The sequence below is a fragment of the Agelaius phoeniceus genome, chromosome 15, assembly GCF_051311805.1.
Source record: "Agelaius phoeniceus isolate bAgePho1 chromosome 15, bAgePho1.hap1, whole genome shotgun sequence".
NCBI classification, from domain to species: Eukaryota; Metazoa; Chordata; class Aves; order Passeriformes; family Icteridae; genus Agelaius; species Agelaius phoeniceus.
Window position 1 is genome coordinate 7,185,755 of NC_135279.1, and position 19,629 is coordinate 7,205,383.

The window sequence follows — 19,629 nt, forward strand, 5'->3', positions numbered from 1 at the left end:
CAGACTCCAGCGTGTTCAGAACATGGCAGTGCTGCTCAGCAGCTGCTTGCCCAAAGGCCTTGTGCAATTCCAGAACCTTTAACCTGTGCTGCATTTTGAAAATGAAAGCACTGTAGTTTTGTAGAGGTGAAGTACTGTGTAAATGTTGAACGTTAGTACATCGAATCATTAAAGAAACACAGGGAAATACAGAAAAAGTATCCTTGGTGGGCTGATGGGACAGACAGGCCGAAGGCGATGCCGGGTTTGATGGGACCATGGGAACAAGGTCAAGATTAAACTTGACGAGTCTCTGTGTCCTTCCACACTCACAACCATGTGGGAGGGCAGGGAACACAGCCCCATGGTGAGGAAAACAGGATCTGGTAGCCTGGAAGTTACAACACCTTTGCGTTGTCTCTGAGCTGCACCAGATGAGAGCAGCTCCATAGAAAGCTGTGTCTGAACCACCCAGCTCAAAGCGAGCTCCTATGTGGTCTGTGGGCTGCAGCCCTTTCCAGGAGATAGGAGGTATTCTGTAGAAATAACAAGTCCAATATTACTATGGAAAAGTAAGAAAGAAAAGGGTGGTGGTTTTTTTCTCCTTTGTAAACATAAATCTGTTTTGAGTTGATGCAATGAGTCAGCAGTATAAGTTTCCCCACAGAGAAAATTCCACCGTGTTAGGACAAAGCAAGCAGGGCCCCAGCATTCAGAAATAAGGCTCAGCATAAATGTAATCAGCAAATCCCTGCTTGCACTGAAGTTTGGAATCAAACACATTTTTCCAGAAAGACACCAAGCTGGCTCCTAAACTGCTCTGTTGAGCTATACCCAGACTGAGCAGAAGATGCAGACAGGCAGGGAAACAGTCGCAAACAGGTCAGCACAGGAGATATCAAATGCTTAAAGAAGAACCTAAAAACACTATGGAAAACTGTTTTCAAGAGTAACAAAGTAGTATATTTTAGCAAGTGCCCTCCTCAATCTAGGCAAACCCATTTTCCCACCAAATATCTTTCAAGCCTTTCCTTTGAAACAGGTTATTAACTGCAACATGACTGCAGGACAGTATAATACTGCTGCTGAAATCACAGAAGCACCGGGAAGTCAAATATACACACACACACACATGTGATTCCCCTTTCTCTCCCACCCTTTCCCAAAAAAGAAAACATTCTTTCCTTTTACAACCTGCTGAATCATGGCACAGGCAGGCAGCCCTGGAGCTGGCTCCTGCCTGTGCTGCTTTGTCATCGAGGAGAACAGAGCACTGTAAGTTACAAAAAAAAAAAAAAAAAAAAAAAAGAATCTGCTAAAAGCATATCCTATGCAGGGATTTTCGAGATGTTTGAACTTAGATAAAAGAAATACAGAATGAGCACGTGAGAGAGATAATCCAGAAAGAAAGCAAAAGGCATGAGTAAAGGAAACAGAAGAAACACGCACAGAGATTTAACTGCTTTGGCAGCTGAGAAGGTGGTATTTTTAGACTCCAGAGTGCCAGGGCAGGGAAGATGAAAGAAAGAGAATGGCAGATACCACGTGGTAAACATGACATTGTCAAGGAAAAACATTTTGGTGTGTTCAGGCTTTATTGCAGCAGAAGTGCTTTGTCCCTCTGACAAACACTCAGGAAGGGTGTTGCTCTCTGACTTTGGCAGTGCAGTTGGAAAGGCAGAAATCAGGCAGTGTGGTGAGACTGGCAGAGCCTGAACATGCACACCTCAGAGGTGAGTTCTAGTTCTAGTGCACTAGAACTTTGAGTAATTCCATTTTGGGGAACTTTCTTGTCCTCAGTGTTATCAGACAAAAACCTCATGTGCTTTCCACTGGTATTTTCATAATTCCCTCTAACTTAATCTCCAAAGTGTTCCTCCTTCCTTAATCCCTTCAGGGCATTGCCACATTGCTGGAGTTCTCCTTGCATTTCAAGCACTAGTAGTACATAATTTCAAACTCATCTCCTCTGGAAAACTGGCAAGAAGTGAGTGGAAAATCCAGCAGGTGAGCGTGACAGGAGGGACACCACACTGGCAGAGAGCAGGCAGTCAAGGCAGACAAGCAGTGAGAGGACACTGACTTTTGCTCTTTCAAACTTTGAACTGCAGGAGGGAAGGCAAGCTCACATCACTGTACAGAGCAATGTCCATGTGCCCTGGAATGCTTTCCATGGAAAACACAGTTTGTTACAAAGACATCTCTGGAGACAATGCTTGAGAGAAGGATGGGAAAAGATGCCTAAACATTATCACAACGGGGGGAGGATAATCATCTTAAAGGGAAATAATGAAGTCCTGCCATTTTCAGAACTAATAAACATGAATGTAAAAACTGTTAGAGATTAATTGTAATAAGATGAAGCCGATAAATAGAAGAAAAAATTCAACAGAGAAGTAGTAACAGAACACTCACAGATGGATGGAAAGAGACTGGCAGACACAGTACTGAGGTAGAAGAAGACAATCTACCCACCTGATACCATTTGCATAAGCTGGGAAGTGACCCTGAGAACAGGAACTTTACAGACAACTTCTGGGACCCAGAAATTCAGAGTCACCCAAGACAAGACAGTAGGTGCAGGTTTAGTCTGGACATAAGGCAGGGAAATCCTGATGATTGTACACACCTTTCCTAGCTCCCATAAGCATTGCACCAGTTTGCTGGGCAACATTTGGCTTTCACTGTGCCCCTTTCTGCCAGTTCTTTCATGGGCCTGGTGTAGGTTTGCTTGAGAGTGGCCCTGTACATCCCCAGAACTGAGCCCTCCCTGAGGGTGTCACACTGGAAGCATTTGTATGCAAGCATGGTTGCAACACGTGAACAGGAATTACTCCCTCGCTAGGGAAATGCAGGTTACCCTTTGGACTTAAACACAGCTGAAGGCTTGCCAGCAACAGCAAGAGGCTGCCAACACCTTGGTGTCCTGAGGGCATCAGCAATGCCCAAAACCTTTTGCAAAGAAGAAAACGCTCGACCAGGATTACCCAGGAGTCCCCCACCCACATCCCACTTACCCTTTGGCTTCAGGGCACAAGAACTCTTCCAGCCCTGCACAAGAAGCCTGGCATCTGGGGCCAGATACAACCCTGGGTTAACTGACCTGGCCTCAGCACAGTGCTCCTCCTCAGCTCTCTGCTTTCCCCACGACGTCGTCCTCTTAAAAAACAAGCAAAATCATGGCAGCGTTGCTGCATTCCTGACATGCCATGTAAACAGCACAAGGCCACCACCTGGAACCCCTGGCCCATCCTAATCCCAGTTTACTGAAGTCAATAAACAAGGAATTAGTAGCACTTAACTCAGTAACCTCTCCAGACTGGCCACTCTCCCACTTGCAATCAGCAGCTGCTGGAGCTGAAGAGGCTGGATAACAGAAAACATACATTTCAGCCATTTTATGGGTCTTTGTCTGTGTCTAAGAAACCCTCACCACTCTCTTTTAAGGAAGACAGAAACCCACATGTGGTCAGTACCCTGCACGCTGTCTTTTGATCCCTGTTTTTTATACTTCCTTACTGTTTTCACTTAAATCCTGCATGTGGTTTTACACTGAGCCTCTTTCTATTACCAGTGTGCCACCCTCCGTGTGGCTTCCTCCTGCGTGCTCGTGTGGCTGTTCCGTGGCTGGTGTTGGGTGCCTGCCCCAGCTGAAAGCAAATCAAGTAAAAGAGACATGGTTTGATCTCTGCTGGATTAGCAGAATTGGCTTTTTTTGAGGAGCAGCATGGACGACTTGAGAAATTGAACCTCTAACATCCAGTGCAACTGCTGATGAAGGCAGGTTGGTGCTGAATTACTCCACTGCCAGAATGGCCCAGGTGGGACATACGTCCTATTCAGTTGTCCCTGCTATGGAGCATCATCTTCTGGTGGATGGCCCCCATGGAAAACTGAGTCAACCTATTAAATTGCAATCAAGAGCCCTGTAAGTTCGAGAGCTCTGTAATGTGCAGGAGGGACTTGCTTCTGAGAAACAACTTCCCCAAGGAAAACCTCTTCCCAGTAACAGCTCCTTCCCCATCATGTACGAGAGGTATGGAGGAGCAAGTGCCCACAGGGAGGGTCACAGTCACGGCACAGCTGCTCTGTGGCCACGGTGGCTGCAACCAGCCAGCAAGGATTTCACTGTATCCCTAATAACCACTGGGTTGGAGCTGCAGGGCAGAGGGACTTTGCACGTTTAGCTCTCTCTTCAAAAACAACGTGGGGCGGTGTCCACGTCTATGCTCACCCCAGGAGGGTTTCAGCAGATGGGAGGGCAAGGCAAGTCTGATGCATATATATTTTTCAAAGAATATCATGAGAAAATTGCTTTCTCTCTACACTGTGGTCCCCGTGCTTTCCTAAGGACAGTGAAGGGGCTGGACTAGGGAAATGTAACAAGGCAGGTTACAGTCAGCAGAGGGAGAAGCTCCTTCTGCTGTTTCTCCCTGGAGCAGGTCCTGCGAACACCAGCTGTTCCCAACCGCAGCTCCCCGCTGCCTTCTGGTGGCAAAAATGCATTATGGATCTCTCTCCGGGCCCGGGATTCTCCTCCCAAGCCGGCGCCAAGGCACTTGCACAGGGCGTGCGGTTTGGGGCCCCATCTCACGCCCTTCCTGGCCTCGCCTGCCCTCCCTCCCTGCAGAGCCGTACTGAAGTTCCGCCTCTTTTCTGCAGAAAAAAGCTCCATTCTGTGCCAGGAAGGAAGGGGATAAACAAACCCTGTGTTTTGAAGGCTCCAACTCTGCCTCCAGAAATGAGACGTCTCCAACGCTTCTCTCCCACACAGGAGCTCCAAGATCCTGGCAGCCCTTTGCCAACATCCCCAAAAAGTGCAAGCGCCTCCGAGGCTTCGGATGCCCAGGGTTAGCTGGGCAGAAGTGTGAACGGATTTCCATTCCTGGTTGCTGGGAGCAAACCAGCCAGCAGTGAAGGGCTTATAGGATTTGCTGCTGCTTGTATTTGTGATAGACATCTCCTAGGAAAGGATTAGCCGCGGGGTCCGGAGGTGGTCCCGCGCCTGCCTGGCCTCCGCAGCCAGCAGGAACACAGAGTGTGCTGAGGACTCTGTCGCTGCCGGAGCGCCCGGCTGCGCTGTGCCCAGATGCAGCAGCGAGTCGGCACAGACTCACATGTGGCACGATGAAGAGAGGGACCACGGCAAGCCCCTGCTTCCAGCCCACTGCATGGGGCTGGGTGTGGTGGAGGTGACTTTGGAGGGTCCAACCTGGTGTTCCTTAGTGTTTTCTTGCATTGCTGTGGCTGGCAAAAGCAAAATAATATTGAAGTGAGGTGTGCATTCCCTCCCTTGGTTACAGAGGAAAGTTTACTGTCAATCACTTGTTGTCAATCTGAACTCTTGTCCAGAAAGTGTCTAGAAACAGGCAAAAAGTGTGCACTATGGAGATGTACTGGAGGTTTCTTTTATGGGAGTGTCAATGTTTTTATTGTATCTCACCCAGGAGGCCCTTGAAGTGTAGGGTGAATCTGAGACACAGCCTGTGGTGTGCTTATTATCTTTGTAGACAATTGAAAACCTTTTGGTTGGGAAGCTAAGGCTGTCCACATCATCAGCAATCACCCTGAGAACCCTGCAGTCCTAGGGCTCTGCTTTGGAGCTGCTTGTTCATGACAAAGTAGAGACAAGGACCCTGTATTAACACCAAACATTTCTGCCCATTCTGACTCATTCCAAGGCAATAGCAGATCCTGTCCTGCAGGCTCACCCACCGGGTTTGAGCCTTGCTGCCACTGCTGTTTGATTATGGGGGAATGAAAGAAAATGATGCTTAGTGCTATTTCAGAAATCAAAGAACCTTTTTTAAAAGCAGATGTAGGCAAGCACATGTCAGCCAAAGAAGAAAATAAGTGGGAATCTGGGATCCACAGGATTTTCTTCCAGTTCAGAGTAAGGAGAGTAACAGCATAGCCCTAAGGATGTGATGTTCTTGCTGTTCTTTACTGTCCTGATCTTAGCTTCACCCCAGTCTTCAGGGCAGCTGACTGGAAAGCTGGAGATTGTTAAAACCCCCAAGACATGGTCATTCTAACAGTGTTTCCAGGGAACATGGTGAGTCAGAGATTATGAAGCAGCACTGTGGCTGTGTGCAAGTGCAACAAGTGATGCAGTATTCTCTGCAGAGTTAGGAGGTGCAGAAACCCAAGGGAATGCAGAGGTGGGGATTTATTTCAGAACTGGCTGGCTATTAAAGCAAGCAGAAGTTGGGGATGAGAGGTTTCCTTTGCTACTTGGACAGATAGGGAAATGAAGGTAGTCTAGTCAGTCACAGAAAATGCTTGGCACGAGAGGGAAAGGAATGGTTAAGGTTACACAAGTGAAACATGTCAACCTTTGCTTTCATTTTCAAGTCAAATAGCTCAGAATTAGATCTTATCACTCAAGACTTGAATTAATCATGGGGCAAGTATTTTAACTGAAAGAAATAGATCAATTATAGAGGCAAGCTGCTACCAAGCTCAATGGAAACTCAAAAGAATGAGGAGGAATGAAGAGAGAGATCTGATTAAGATTAATAAAAATATCATCTGCGCCTTAGGGAATGTTGGTATTCTCAAACACAAATTCCGAGTCAAGAATATGGTGCTTTAGTTTTCCATCAAGACACTGGGCTGGGTAAGAGCTTGAATTCTTTCAGAGTGAGCTAAGTCCCCCAAGATGAAGAGGCTGAGCTGAGCTGCCCCTCATTTGACTTTGTAGAAACTGTGGGTTATAACTATTGTTGCATATTAAATAAGTTCATTATTTTGATTTTACATTTCCAGTTAATTTCTTTCATTGATTCTATATGTCTTCCCCATTAGACTCTCCTTTTTGCAAGTGCATATATGTGGAACTGGAATAAGTCACTGACTTTGTAGAAGCTCAATATTCTCTTCATTATTTTGGGTTATTTTAATCTAAGATTTTGTCTTGGGAATGGGTACATTTTTAATGTGTCTATCAACTCAGTGACGAGGGCCTTTCCTTTTGTTCTGCTGGACAAGCCCCATCCAAGGTAAAAGCTGTCTGAGCTGTGAGCTTTCTGCAGTCCTAGACAGACTTTTGTTAGAGGATGTTTTCTGATGCCTTTTTACCAGGCAGCAAAAAGAATCAGATATCCTTCTCCCTTTATAAATATACAGATGTAAATCAGGCAAACTCAAAAATCCCCAAATTAAATTTGACATTAAATTTGTTTCTAATTGTTTAGTAATTTTTTAACCAATTACAAGCCAGGGTCTGCTTTTGAGCTCTTCCTGTATTTTTTGTACATATATATATATATATAACACAAAAATATATATGTAATAAAAATATACATAATAAAAAATCTACCTGTATTAGTCTGGTTAAGAAACCCTGTATTAAGGATGAAGAATATCACTGGTACAATAAATGATAAATTCTGAAATTGTTGATCATTTGAGGACTTTGGGAGTGATTTTAACAAATTTTCACAGGAGTAAAAGATGTGTTCTGTAGATAGTAGCTGACTGTGTTAATCTATTGTAAATATTGAACCTTTGGAAATTATAGGTGGAGATTTTTCTGTTTGCTTTAGTAATAACTTAAACACTGGCCCCTGATAAGTGCTGTACCAACAGACTGGATTCGTTTTGGATCTCAGCAAGTGCTGAACAAAAGCACTAAATTGTGATGTAAAACAGCGAATACCACCATTCACAGCAGGGCTTTCAAATAGCACAGCCCAGGCTCCTGTGTGCTGTGCTGAACCTGCTTTGCTTCCCCAGGCCCTGGATAAAGGCTGCTCCAATCCTGCAGCCTGGGAGGCAGGGAATGGATGCTGTCCTGCAGACTGAAGCTGGCATAGCCACGAGGCATCAAGCACTGACTTGGCACTGAGAATTCTCCTAACAGGAGTGGCCACCATCAGGACATGTCAAGTTAGGCAGCATCCCAGTCCTGTGCAGTATGGAGCAGATAGGTGGATGTGGCAGAAAGGCCACAAGAAATGGTGGCCAGTAATTAAAAACCCGCCTCTCCCACACTCACATCTTGCTCCCATGATCTGTAGTTGCTGCTGTCTCCCTGGTCTTGAGCCAGAAGGAGATGTGGAGGCTGGCTCTGTTTAATTTCTGCTTTGGAGATGGGAGAAGAAACAGAGCCTGTTTGTGTTCCTCTGTGCTCAGTGCTATGTGACCCAGGCAGCCTCTTCACTCTGCTTCCAGTGCATTTGCGGCCTCCCAGCTGCAGCAGGGTGTGTGTGCCCTTCATTAGGGGTGTCTCACCCCCGACCTGGGCTCCATTCCCTGCCCAGAACATCACTTGGGGCATCTTCTGGGGTCATGAGGGTGAATGAGTTCAAAGAACACTCCAAACAATGGTCTGCTCTCATCCACAGAGTTTGCCTTTGATTCATTCTGAAGATGTATTTCAAAACTTTGTGACACTGCTGACATCAGTGGAGCTCTACAGAAACATCTGTCAGTTCCTGCCCTCAGTGCCTTCTGCTCTTGCACAAGTTTGTCCATGGGCCTCTGTGGTCACCAGACACTCTGTGGTCTCACCCTGTCTGGCTGGGCTGTGCCCCAGGGTTATGGGCAGGGTGACACAGGGCGGGACGCTCAGCAGGACTCAGGTTTGGGCACAGTCCCACAGCACTAAGCAAGGAGAAAAGAGCATCTCCAGTGAGGACTATGGCAGACCTCCCCCCAAACCATCTCCTTTCCCTCAACCCCGTGTGGGACAGAACTTTGGTGTGAAAAGTCACCATAAGGCAGAGGGACCAGTGCCTTCCTGATTGCCCCATCCCTGAAGATATGACTTTGCACAGCAACACCTCCCCACTTCAGGTTAATTCCCTGACTTTCCCTGTTTCTTACAAGCCAAGGGTCTCTTCTTTGCAGGAGACCTATTAGGAATTCCAGCCTTTCCCCTGGAAAATGTCTCCTTAGAGCTGTCCTCACTCTGCCCCTCTCCAATGCCTTGCCCAGCTTGATCTCATAACCAGCTAGGGCCAGCCAGCATCTGGGTGTGCTGGTCTAAACGAGATAGAAATGCTGAACAGCTCTATTTCTTCACCTCTGTAATTTAGGAAAAGCAAAGCTGCACTTCATGACCACTCTTCAGCCTTTGATGTATTCTGATGTACCCTGTGTGCTTGCAATTTTTTCCCCACATCATTATAGGATAATACTAAGTGTATGTTAACATAAGAGCTTCCAAAGATGTTTGAAAGGCTTGTTTGTCCCTCTGCAAAAGGAAATCCTCCCCCTCCCTGACATATGTACTTATCACTCCAGACATTTATTCTTCAAGCCAGCCACTTTCTGGCATTGTTCCTTTTTGTTTTTTAGCTATTCCTGACTTTCTGTTGAACGGGAGGTAGGAAAATTGGCAAAACACATGGAAAAGGCTTTCCTTGTGTGACAATAATACAAGACAAGGCAGGGCAAGAGAGACATTTAATTAATGCTTTTAACAGTTGTTGATCATAAATGAAGGGGTATAATTCATTTGCATGTACCAGTGCCTTTGGATGATGAATTAAGGGGAGAATTTTGGCATTGCTTTTATACTGATGTGCCCTCCAGTCAGACTTAATGTGCATATGGATAAAGCTCACTAAACTCCATTAGAAGAAAGCTTTAAAAAAAATTCTCCAAACTATCCCTAAATAAATTAGTATATTTATTCATTTATGTGGTTTTCCAAAGATTCAGCTTTCCATCTTGCTTTCTAGAAAATTACTTTTTATGTTTTCCCTGTTTGATCTCTAAAGTGAAGCCCTTCACCTTTACTGAGATGAGAAGTGCTGTCAAGAGGTGCTTGGCTGTGGTCCTGCTCCATGCAGAAGCATTCAAGCAGCCCAGAGATTGGTTTGGCCTGTAGAAATTTTGCTATAACTAAATATTTGTGAACATTTATGTGACTCTTTGATCTGCCATAGATATATAAATGCCAGGAATATGGTCTGAAATTGGTCTGGATGAACAGGCTAAGGCACATCTCCAATATACACTGTTTGTACTCCAAGAGATGAGGTGTATAATGCCAATCTGGATGTTGCTGACAAAACCAACCACCTGCTCTTTTACTGTGTGAAAGGAGGACTCTCTGGATAGATGCTCATTTTAGGAAGACATGGTAATTCTTGTCATGCAAAGTTCTTATGGTTTTCTCAAAATGCAGAACCCAGAACACATTTCAAAGTGCTCAAGAGATCTGATCCAGCTTATGCCTTGCTCTGAGTCCGGTTGGGAATCACAGAGCAGAAATTGTCTGCAGCTGTCCCCACATCCTGGGGACACGTGGCCAGTTTTGCCTCCATAACGGGTAAAAGACTGAATTCTTTTTTCTCTTGCCGTATTTTTAGCATGTCCTTCCTTAAACAGATGGAAAATGCAAGAATTCCAGGAAAATCTCAACACATGTTTAAGAGAAGCCTCCATGGGAATGGGAGGTCAGGAGGGTGTATCACCAGCCCCACCAGCCCACTCTGAGCAGTTGTACTTGAACAGACTGAGTTGCTCGGGGCTGAGCTCTCTTTCTTTCTCTCAAACTAGAAAAATTCTTTCTTCTCTGTGAGAAAAAATTCTTTTGAACGAACCCTCCCCTCTTTTTTCTTTGTGGTTGTTACAAAGACAGTAACTGTTCTCACAAGCAGTCCCACAGTCATGGGTTTGGATGTACATAGTGGCTGCAAAAGGATTCGGAAGGAAAGGAAGCACAAGTACGACCTGCATTAGAAAATATTTCCATATTTGTGCAATAGGATTGGAAGAACAAGGCACCTCCATGCTTTACAGCTGAAGGGTAAGTTGCTCATCTGCAAAATGTTTTCCTTTCCACTGACAGAAAGCTCTTGAGCCGTTGTACACTCCTGAAATTTCCAGGGGATGTTACTGCATCTAACGGTGCTGTACTCATAACTGCTGGCTTCTCCTTGCCCTGATGCTCTGGGCAAGTAATAGGTGCTGTAAACCCTATGGATGCTTAAAAACTCCTCCAAGGCATTGTATTGATTGTTTTTCTTCCCAAGATTATTTTTAATCCCTACTGGTGTTGCAGTCCAGCTAAGAGTGTATCCCTACAGTGAAAATGAGGAGGCAGAAAGGATTATTGGCTGCAGGAAGAGGTGGCAAAAGCAACCATGGGCACAGAGAAATACCTGCAGTGCTGACTCAGTGGGAGGTGTGAGGACTTTGGTCTGTGCCCTCTGACTGGGGCCACATTTGCACCGCTTACCCTGGAGTGCAGAGCCAGGGAGTGGGAGAGGGGTACAGCATTTCAGTAGCTCCTGCTCAGCAAACCCACCCTGAGGTGCACCTGGGACTGCAGGACTTGGCTTTGCCTAGAGGGGAACTTGTCTGTGTCAGCCTTGGAGGAGAAGGTATCACAATATACTGTGGTCTGTGGGTTCAGAGGCTGCCCACAAGTCACCCAGGGGCATTTGGTGCTGGGACTGGGGTACTTGTGCCTGTTCCTTGTAAGCACTGAGGGAGAATGGAAAATAAAGGGAGTTGTGATGGTGAGAAACAGGAACAAAAAAAGGTTGTGCTCTTCAGAAATTTAAAAACAGCTTGAAAATTATGCTTATGGAGGAGGGAGGAGGAGGGGGGGAGACATCTGTGCTTGTTTATTCATTCATACTTCTGTTGGCCTTTATTATATTTAGATCATGCTAGATGATGACAGAAAATGATGCTAGAAGTATTTTGTGTTTAGTGATGATCTGGAGAGCAGGAATGCTCTGTAGCAGCCAGTGCAGCTCCTCCTGGCCCAGATTCCATTGCACACATTTGACACCGTTGATACAGCTCACGGTGCATTGTCATCTGATGGAGGTGTAAGCTCAAATCTTTTCTGCTCAGTTGTTTTCTTTATTTTCTGTAACTAGCAGACAGGAGCAAAGGGAAATCAAACATCATTAAGCACTGCAAGACCTCTGCCCTTCTTGAAGTGACACGGTGGAGTCCTTAATTTCTTTGACAACTAAATAGACACAATGTTCCTCATATTTCTAAACAGTCCCTGCAATGAAAAAGGTTCAATTCTGAAATAAAGGAATTAGTCTTAGAGCTGGTGTTTGAAAAACAATGGAGTGTGTATTTGATATTTGGAAAAACACCAAGCTGGGACATTGTTATAGCCATTTTGGGTGCCCTTATAGCTTATAGAGAGGCAGAAGACCAGAACCAGCATATTGCTTCTTAGAAAACCTATCAAAGACATCAAGTGTACAATGTAATTTCTGTAAACTGCTTTAATATAACTTTCTATAACAGTGGTGTTCAACGATCACTTTTTCTTAACCTGCTTTCCTTTTTCCCTGGTCTGATGGGAGAATTCATTGAATGAAGAGAGTGGAAGGAAACAAAGCTGGTGGTCCCAGCAGCTTCTGTCTGTGCCAGCTGTTGTGCTGTTAGATGGGAACTAGACAAATGGGTCTCTTCTGACAGGTGAAAATGTAATTTTCTTTTTGTTACGTCCTGATGAATTCCACAGGTTTTTCTGCACAAAGAGCCCACGCTGGTGTTTATGGTGAGAATTGATTGCACTGAGGATTGATCAGAAGCCTTAAATGCACATCTCCCAGCCTTTCTGGGACCAGGGCTGCCTCTGAAACCCCCTTGGTGTCTGCCAGTCATTCTGCAGGATCCATCCCCAGATAAAATATCAGTGTGCAGGACAGCTCTAGAGACCTTTTATACTTTATCACATCCTTTCTTACCCTCTCAGAGTGTTTTTCATGCAGGATCTCAGTGCTGTGGCCATAAGTCATTCTCTGTGCCCAACATATGCTAACCAGAGTCTACGTAGGATTATATACACAGGGATATGTACCTTGGAATGCTGCCTGTGCTCTGGTGTTACCCAACAGCCCAAGCAGAGCTTTGGTTTCTCCTGCAATATCAGCAGAAGGGATGTGCCCTGGCCTAAAGCAGATGCCCTGGGGGGAGTGGGTTAGTGAGCTATAGACTTTTGTCCATCCATTCAGCTCCAGTTCCCTTATCTCTCACATTTGTCAGTCTACCGGCTTTTCCACTTCCTCTTAACTCTGTTCCTGGAAAAGGGCGGGGGTAGGAAAGGAAATACTCCATTAAACTTGTCTCCACTGATTTCCATTTCCATAGCGTACAATAACGGGCACCAAGCTGCTCTGAATGTCAATACCACAGACTAAATCTTTGCTTTGTTCAATCAGAGCAAACCTAGGCTGCCAGATACCATTGCAAACCGCCACATCAGCAAGGACTGAACCTGGCCAGAGGAACTTCTGACCAAGAAATAAGATTTTCTACGTTCTGGAGAAGTCAGTATGTTGGATCAGATTCATTGGCTGGCTGCCGTGACAGTCCTGGGAGTCCTGGAGCAAGGTAGGGGCCATTGGATGTGTGTGCTCAAGCACTGGCTGGATCATTCTACTGTAACTCCACTGATTTTCTTTTGCTTTCATGTTTAATGTCTCCTGTTGCACTGGCATTTCACTGCTTTTCAGGCAGGGAACTGATATCTTGTTTGGGTTCTGGAGAGCATTCAACCAAACGAGTGCAGGGGAATCCCTTTCTCTGAACTGACCTACCCCCTCCATTCAAAATTTTTTTGGTAGATCTTTCCTCTGCAAACATGTAGAATTTCCCTCTTTGGGCTTACAGCAGCTCCTGAAGTGCCTATAGATGTGAGCATACCAAAAGCTCTGCTGCATGAAAAGGTGGAAGTATGGGCTGTGGTGGGCCACATGGAACATCTCCCAGCCACAGGTTCACATTGCATGCCAATTTAATTCAGTATTTGGTTGGCTTATCTGTGGCATCAGTTCCATCCCTACACAGATATCAGAATTTAGAAGAGGAAAAAATTAAAAGAATGAAAAAGCCTTGAAATTGTCAGTAATAAAGTGCATCTGAACCGTGAAACAATTTTACCATTTCCTGATTATACAAGAAAGCAGACAACACTGGTAGTAGATGACTTGCTTCACTATTGCTCTGGGTCATTCCTTTTCCTTATCTAAAAGGTACCTGGGATTTTATTCTAACTTCCTCTGCTGTGTGGAGGTGTGGGGTTAGGAGGAGACTTGCAGATCTTTTTCCCCAGCCTCTGGCCAGATCCTGACTCCACCATGCCCAGCCATAGGACTGACCACTGCTACTTTTCTCTCTTTTGCTGCAGCCTACTTCTTCCTCCAGGTGATCTATGCTAGGAGGTTGTTTGGCATTTCACCTCCAAAGATCTCAGGCCCTCCTGAATTTGAAAGGATCTTTCGAGCACAGTAAGAAACTCCTCTTACTTGATGTTTGTCAGATCTCATGTAATGGCACTGCCTTTCCCCTGCTTTGCTATTCTTTTCCTGGAACTGTAATTAAGCAATTACCTTCCTCGAGGTTAACCAATGTATTGAAGAGTCAACATCAGAATTGGGTTGGCTCTTGAGTCCTAAACCAGCCACTGCTGATAGAAACCACACAGGAATCTCTGCTGTACAGTGGCTCCTAAAGACATAACCTTTGGTGCCTGAGACTTAGATTGGTTTTATCCAAGTGGTGCCAAACCCTTCACATAACCTTTGGTGCCTGAGACTTAGATTGGTTTTATCCAAGTGGTGCCAAACCCTTCACATAACCTTTGGTGCCTGAGACTTAGATTGGTTTTATCCAAGTGGTGCCAAACCTCAGGCAGCTTCAGCCCTGCTCTGAATCTCACTCACTGGGAAGGACAAGTTCCCAGAGAGATCTCAGCTGGTGCTGGGATGAGGATTACCCAGCATCTCTGCTGTGACTTCTGTGCTAGGGCTGTAGCGGGGAGGGAGGAGCTTTCATATTGTTGTAGCTGACCACTGGAAAAAAAGCCACTGAGTAGCTTAAGCTGGATCCCCTCAGCCATCCCCTTCTTAGCTCCTCCACTAACCTAGACTCAGCTTCATCCAGCATCTTTTGGTGCTACTGTGCCTTTGGGAGGATAGGGCATGGCATACAAACAATCCTAAGAGTTAAATGCTCCCTCCAACCCCTGCACAAAGCCCAGGCTGCTCTGGCCTTGTGTACTTGAAGGACAGACCTTCCCTACAGCTTGGGACTTTGGGGCATGGACAGCAGGGTTTGAGCTGCAGCACTTGGGAAGCAGCAATGGGAGTGGTTCATGGAGCCCTTCTGTGCACAGTCTGTCCTGGGAATCTTTCACTTAATTTCTTGTAACCTGGAGACCCTGTTCTTTCCATTGTTTAATTTCTATGAATAAAGCTGGGATGGAAACTGGAGCCTGGAGGCTTTTTATGACAACATTAGTTCTAAAAAGCAAAAGCCTCCAGTGTCTGGAAACTGCTAGGGGAAGCAAAAGAGGAAGAGCTTCCTTCCTTTCCCTAGTTTATGACCTTTCTCTTTCCTGCCAGGGTGAACTCCTCTGAGTATTTTCCCATCTTCCTGGCACTTCTGTGGCAGGCTGGACTCTTCTTCCATCAAGGTGAGAATATCCCATCACCTGATTTGTCACTGGTTCTGTTCCCCTGTGTGCTGCCTCTGTCCTCAGGTCCTGCTCAACTTCTGAACAACAAATTAAGCAGTAATTTTGTCTCCAATGGGAGGGTAGAGCCTCACACAGAGTCTCTATTCCTTCACTTTGAGCTACCTTCTTGGTTCCAAGTAGTTCTGAAAAGCCTTTGGAGATGGTTACTGTGATCTCTCCTAAACACAGGTCTGGCTGCAGCCTTGGGTCTGCTCTATCTCTATGCCCGCTACTGCTACTTTATGGGATACAAGGCATCATCCTCAGAAAGGTAAACACACACACACTCTTGCATGCTCTTACACACACAGTTACACACACACACACACAGCAGCCCTCAGGGGACTACACAGTAACCCCTGGGGGTTTGTTTTTGGAAATATAATGTGCTTTGGGAAAGCTCAAGACTCTTGGGTGCTCTGGGGCTCCTGCATGACTCAGCCTTGTCTCCGAGGCATAATGTGAACATGGACACAGGGCTGGGGCAGCAACACAGATACTGGGCAAGGCTGATGCTGCCCCAAGCCCTTTTGGGTGTGTGTGTTTGTGTGTGTTTGCTCCCTTGAGGTGGAAGCAGGGCTTGGGACCCCACGCAGAGGTCAGGGGACAGCCAGGGGCTGCCTTTTCACCCACCTCTGCAGGGAGGAGGGGGCTGTTCCCAGGCAGGAAGCTCAGTGTCAGCAGCTGCCTCTCTCCCACCAGACTCGCCCCGATATACTTCAGCGCTGGAGTTCTCTGGATTCTCATTGCAATGTCAGCCCTGGGCATCCTGCATTTCTTCCTCTCTCACTACGTGGGGCTGAACGTCCTCCAGTTTCTCAGAGCAAAGTGATGGTGTTTTGTTTCCTTAGCCTATCAGGGCCAAGCGTGTGTGTGTGTGTGTGTGTGTGCGCGGGACTATCAGCTGATAGTCACGAGATGCTGCAATTGTGTGCAGTTGAGTGCTTGGCAGATTCAGTTTAGATGTAATGTAACATAGTGTAATATAGTATAATAAAGTAATTAATTAGCCTTCTGATAAGATGGAGTCCTCCTCATCATTCCTCCCTTCATTGGGGCTTTCCCTGTGAATACGATACACCGCTGTCCTCATCTTCGAGTCCTGCTCCCTCCGGCCTGCCTTAACAGACTGGCTGCAACTCTACAGCCCTCAATGAGAAATCCACCCTCACCCAAGCTTTTAACACCTCCTTCCTCACTGTCCAGCACTGGAAGGAGCTGCTGAGCTGTTTAGGAGATATTTTTCCCCCATGGCACTTGGTGTGCCAAGTGCTCCACATCTGGCGGCTCCATCGTGTCTGATGCGGAAACAACAACCCCAAACGAGGACATAGAAAAGCAAACTCTTCTCAGTCTGAGTTTCCCAGTGAGTTGCCAAAGGGAAATGCCACGTGTTCCCCATTATCCAGTGGCTCTGCCCTCAGCCCAGGCACAGAACACAGATTCATGCCAGTTTTCCAAGGCCCACACCTAAGAAAGGCATTTGTTTGGAACCAGATGTGGGCTGAGACATAACCAAAGAGGTGAGGGATAAACTGGAGTAGCCATCAACATGTTGTGCAAAAGTCTGTTGGTGCCCTCATGCTGGTTATCAGCCACTGCTGTAAATCAGCCTGAGCAAACTCATCACCACTGCTGCATGTGCCACTTTGAACTCGGCCCAGTGACAACAGGCACAAATAAAAGGTTATGGAACTTGCTGTGCTGGGTGTCTCTTTGTGAGTCTGCAGCTAGCAGAGAACAGAAACATGAGTGTGTGAGTGCGAGGTGGCTGCCTTTGTTTACCTGACATGCAATCCAACAAAGCCTGCAACCGTGTGTGCCATGGGAGGAGAGCTCTGAGGAGGGAGAAGCTGATCTTTGGAGATGTTGAGCTCATGGATTGGGTACTGAGCCACTCAGCACCAAAAAGTGGTTTACCCAATGCTCAGGTCCCTCCTGCATCAGAAGGGGCTGGATTTTCATAAGTCCATTATGCACAATACTGATGCTTTTGGCCACTGGTGCCTTCATGTCAGTGCCACAGGAAATGCCAGCAGTGCTCCGTGTGTCATCATGGAGGAATTCACAGCAAACCCAGAGAGTGAAAATAATTGCATGAGCATGATGCCAGTCCAACCACATTGTAAAGCCCACTGCTCTCCCCTCCTTTTCCCAGCAGTAGGCATATCTGGACTGTAAGAATAAAAGGCAGGGGCTTTTTGGAGGAAATGATTAATTTTTTCACATTGTTTCTTTTCCTTCCATGCTTTTTAAATTGGCTTCTCTAGCAAAGCATCCAGTTGATTTCCCTTTCAGGCTCTCCTGCCTTGGAGTCATGCTGCTGCATTGAAACTGGCAAATGCTGCAGGGTAAGGCTTAAAGCCAAACAAAAGTAACTGTACAACACTTGTCTCTGCAAAGTTTTCAGCACAGCAGGGCCCCATCCTCACCAAAATCCTCAGGTGTCACAGCAAGATAAACAATAACTTTTTCTCCTGGCATCTTGGGTGACACATTTCAGAAAAGTCTGAGCATAGTTTAACCATGGCTGTGCCTTAGCATGGTCAGGGAGGAATAGATTTCACAGTGAGATTTCACTTAGCCTTTGCATTAACAGGTCCTGCCATCTCCTGAATATGTTCCCCAGTCCTCACCTTTTTACCAGTATAACCAGTCACCTCCCAGAGAGTTAATGCAGAAGGACCAGTCCCAGCTGCTGGTGCAGGTCCTGACTCTGCATCAAAACTCTGCTTTCTGGGGTTAGTCAAAGTGGGTGCTCCTTGGTTCTGTAGACACAATCTCTGTCTTTTATCCTACATCCAGGTTTCTAAACCCGCTGTATCAACCTGCACTGCCCACCTCAGCCCCGCCTGTGTCCTCTCTGTGTGTGACAGGGCCGCAGGATGACTCAGAGGAGGGAAATTAATGATTCAGCAGTGAGATTGTAGCCGGCTTCTCCCCTTGGATGCACAGAAGACCATTAAAAATCCTGGCACGGCGCAGTCAGGCTCTGGCCTTGGTGGCTGCCAGTCCTGCCACCAGTTCTGCCACAGAAAATCTGACAGGCACATCATCAGTCCTTCAAACCACTGTCAGAGGGGCCATTTCAGGTGCCCTGAGCAGAAGGGAAGCTGCTCCCCTTCACCAGGGCTGCTGTCATTGCTCTGCTGCTTCATCAGTCAAAGAAAACCACTTTACACCGATCGATGATTCAAACAGTCAATGATTTTGGGATTCACTCAATTCGTGATGCTGCTGCCCAGCACGCTGTGCTGGTGCTGTATGGCACCAATTTGCCCGCCTGAACCTGCTGCAGAAGTGCTGAGGGCCCGCTGGGCTGGCACAGGGTGTGCTGGGGGGCTGCACCTCCACCCCGGGTCACCGTCCATCCCTCAGGTGAAACCCACCCCGTGAGCACCAGATTAAAGATGGATCCAGCCGCCAGCGGCATTGCTGCCCTCCCGTGGGCTCCGGTCCAGCGCTGAGAGGGAGGGAGGGTCCCACGGCCATGGGGGCCAGGCCCAGGCCGTCAGCCCCGCTCCCGTCGGGATTCCGGTCCCCTCTCCTCCCGGGATTTGTGCCCGCTCCGGCCGCCCCGGCCCCGCCGCTTCTCCCCGGCGTCGGGAGAGGGCGCTGGCGGCCCGCGGCTGAGCGAGGGCGGGCCCGGGGGCGGCGGGGGGCCCGGGGGTGTCCGAGGGCAGCGACCACCGACGGCCCCGGGCCCGCCACCAGTGCCCCAGCCCCGCTGGCTGCACCCCGAGAGGTGCCCGGGGCGGCGCTCACCGGGCAGCCGGCACAGCCACGGCCTCTGGCACTCATCCACGGATCTGCCTGCTTCCAGTTTGATCCGTGCTGGGCCAGGCTCTGGCTTTAAGGTATTGGGTAGGGCAGTCCTGGAGCCTCGCAGGAATCTCCTGAGGACGCTCACGACAGACATAAAGCAAAGCGCTCTACGGAGTTCAGGGCTCCTTCCTGCTTCCTCCCCTTACGGCTGCCAGTTCATTGCCAGTAGCAGGGAGAAAAAGCGTTTGGCGTGCGGTGTTTGGAAGCAAATCCACTCTGATAGTACCACGGGCTCCCAGGATAAGCAGGCATCCGGATGGGAGGCCAGCAGAGAGCAAAGGAAACCCACAGAACCAGCGAGAACTTTTTTATCACAAGAGGTACAGAGGCTGAACTTGTAAACAAGCCTCTGTTCCCGGCGGGGCGGGTTCCAC

At 47.3% G+C, this 19,629-nt stretch overlaps 1 protein-coding gene across 1 annotated transcript; it reads left to right on the forward strand.

Moving 5' to 3' along the window:
• The first annotated feature begins 10,390 nt into the window (after positions 1-10,390).
• On the forward strand, positions 10,391-16,262 carry LOC129126974 (leukotriene C4 synthase-like). The gene is made up of 7 exons (XM_054643239.2): positions 10,391-10,741; positions 11,604-11,774; positions 12,273-13,305; positions 14,102-14,201; positions 15,318-15,388; positions 15,620-15,701; positions 16,133-16,262. The coding sequence occupies exons 3-7, from the start codon at positions 13,248-13,250 to the stop codon at positions 16,260-16,262; spliced, it is 441 nt and encodes a 146-aa protein (XP_054499214.2). The 5' UTR covers positions 10,391-10,741; positions 11,604-11,774; positions 12,273-13,247.
• Positions 16,263-19,629: the final 3,367 nt, after the last annotated feature.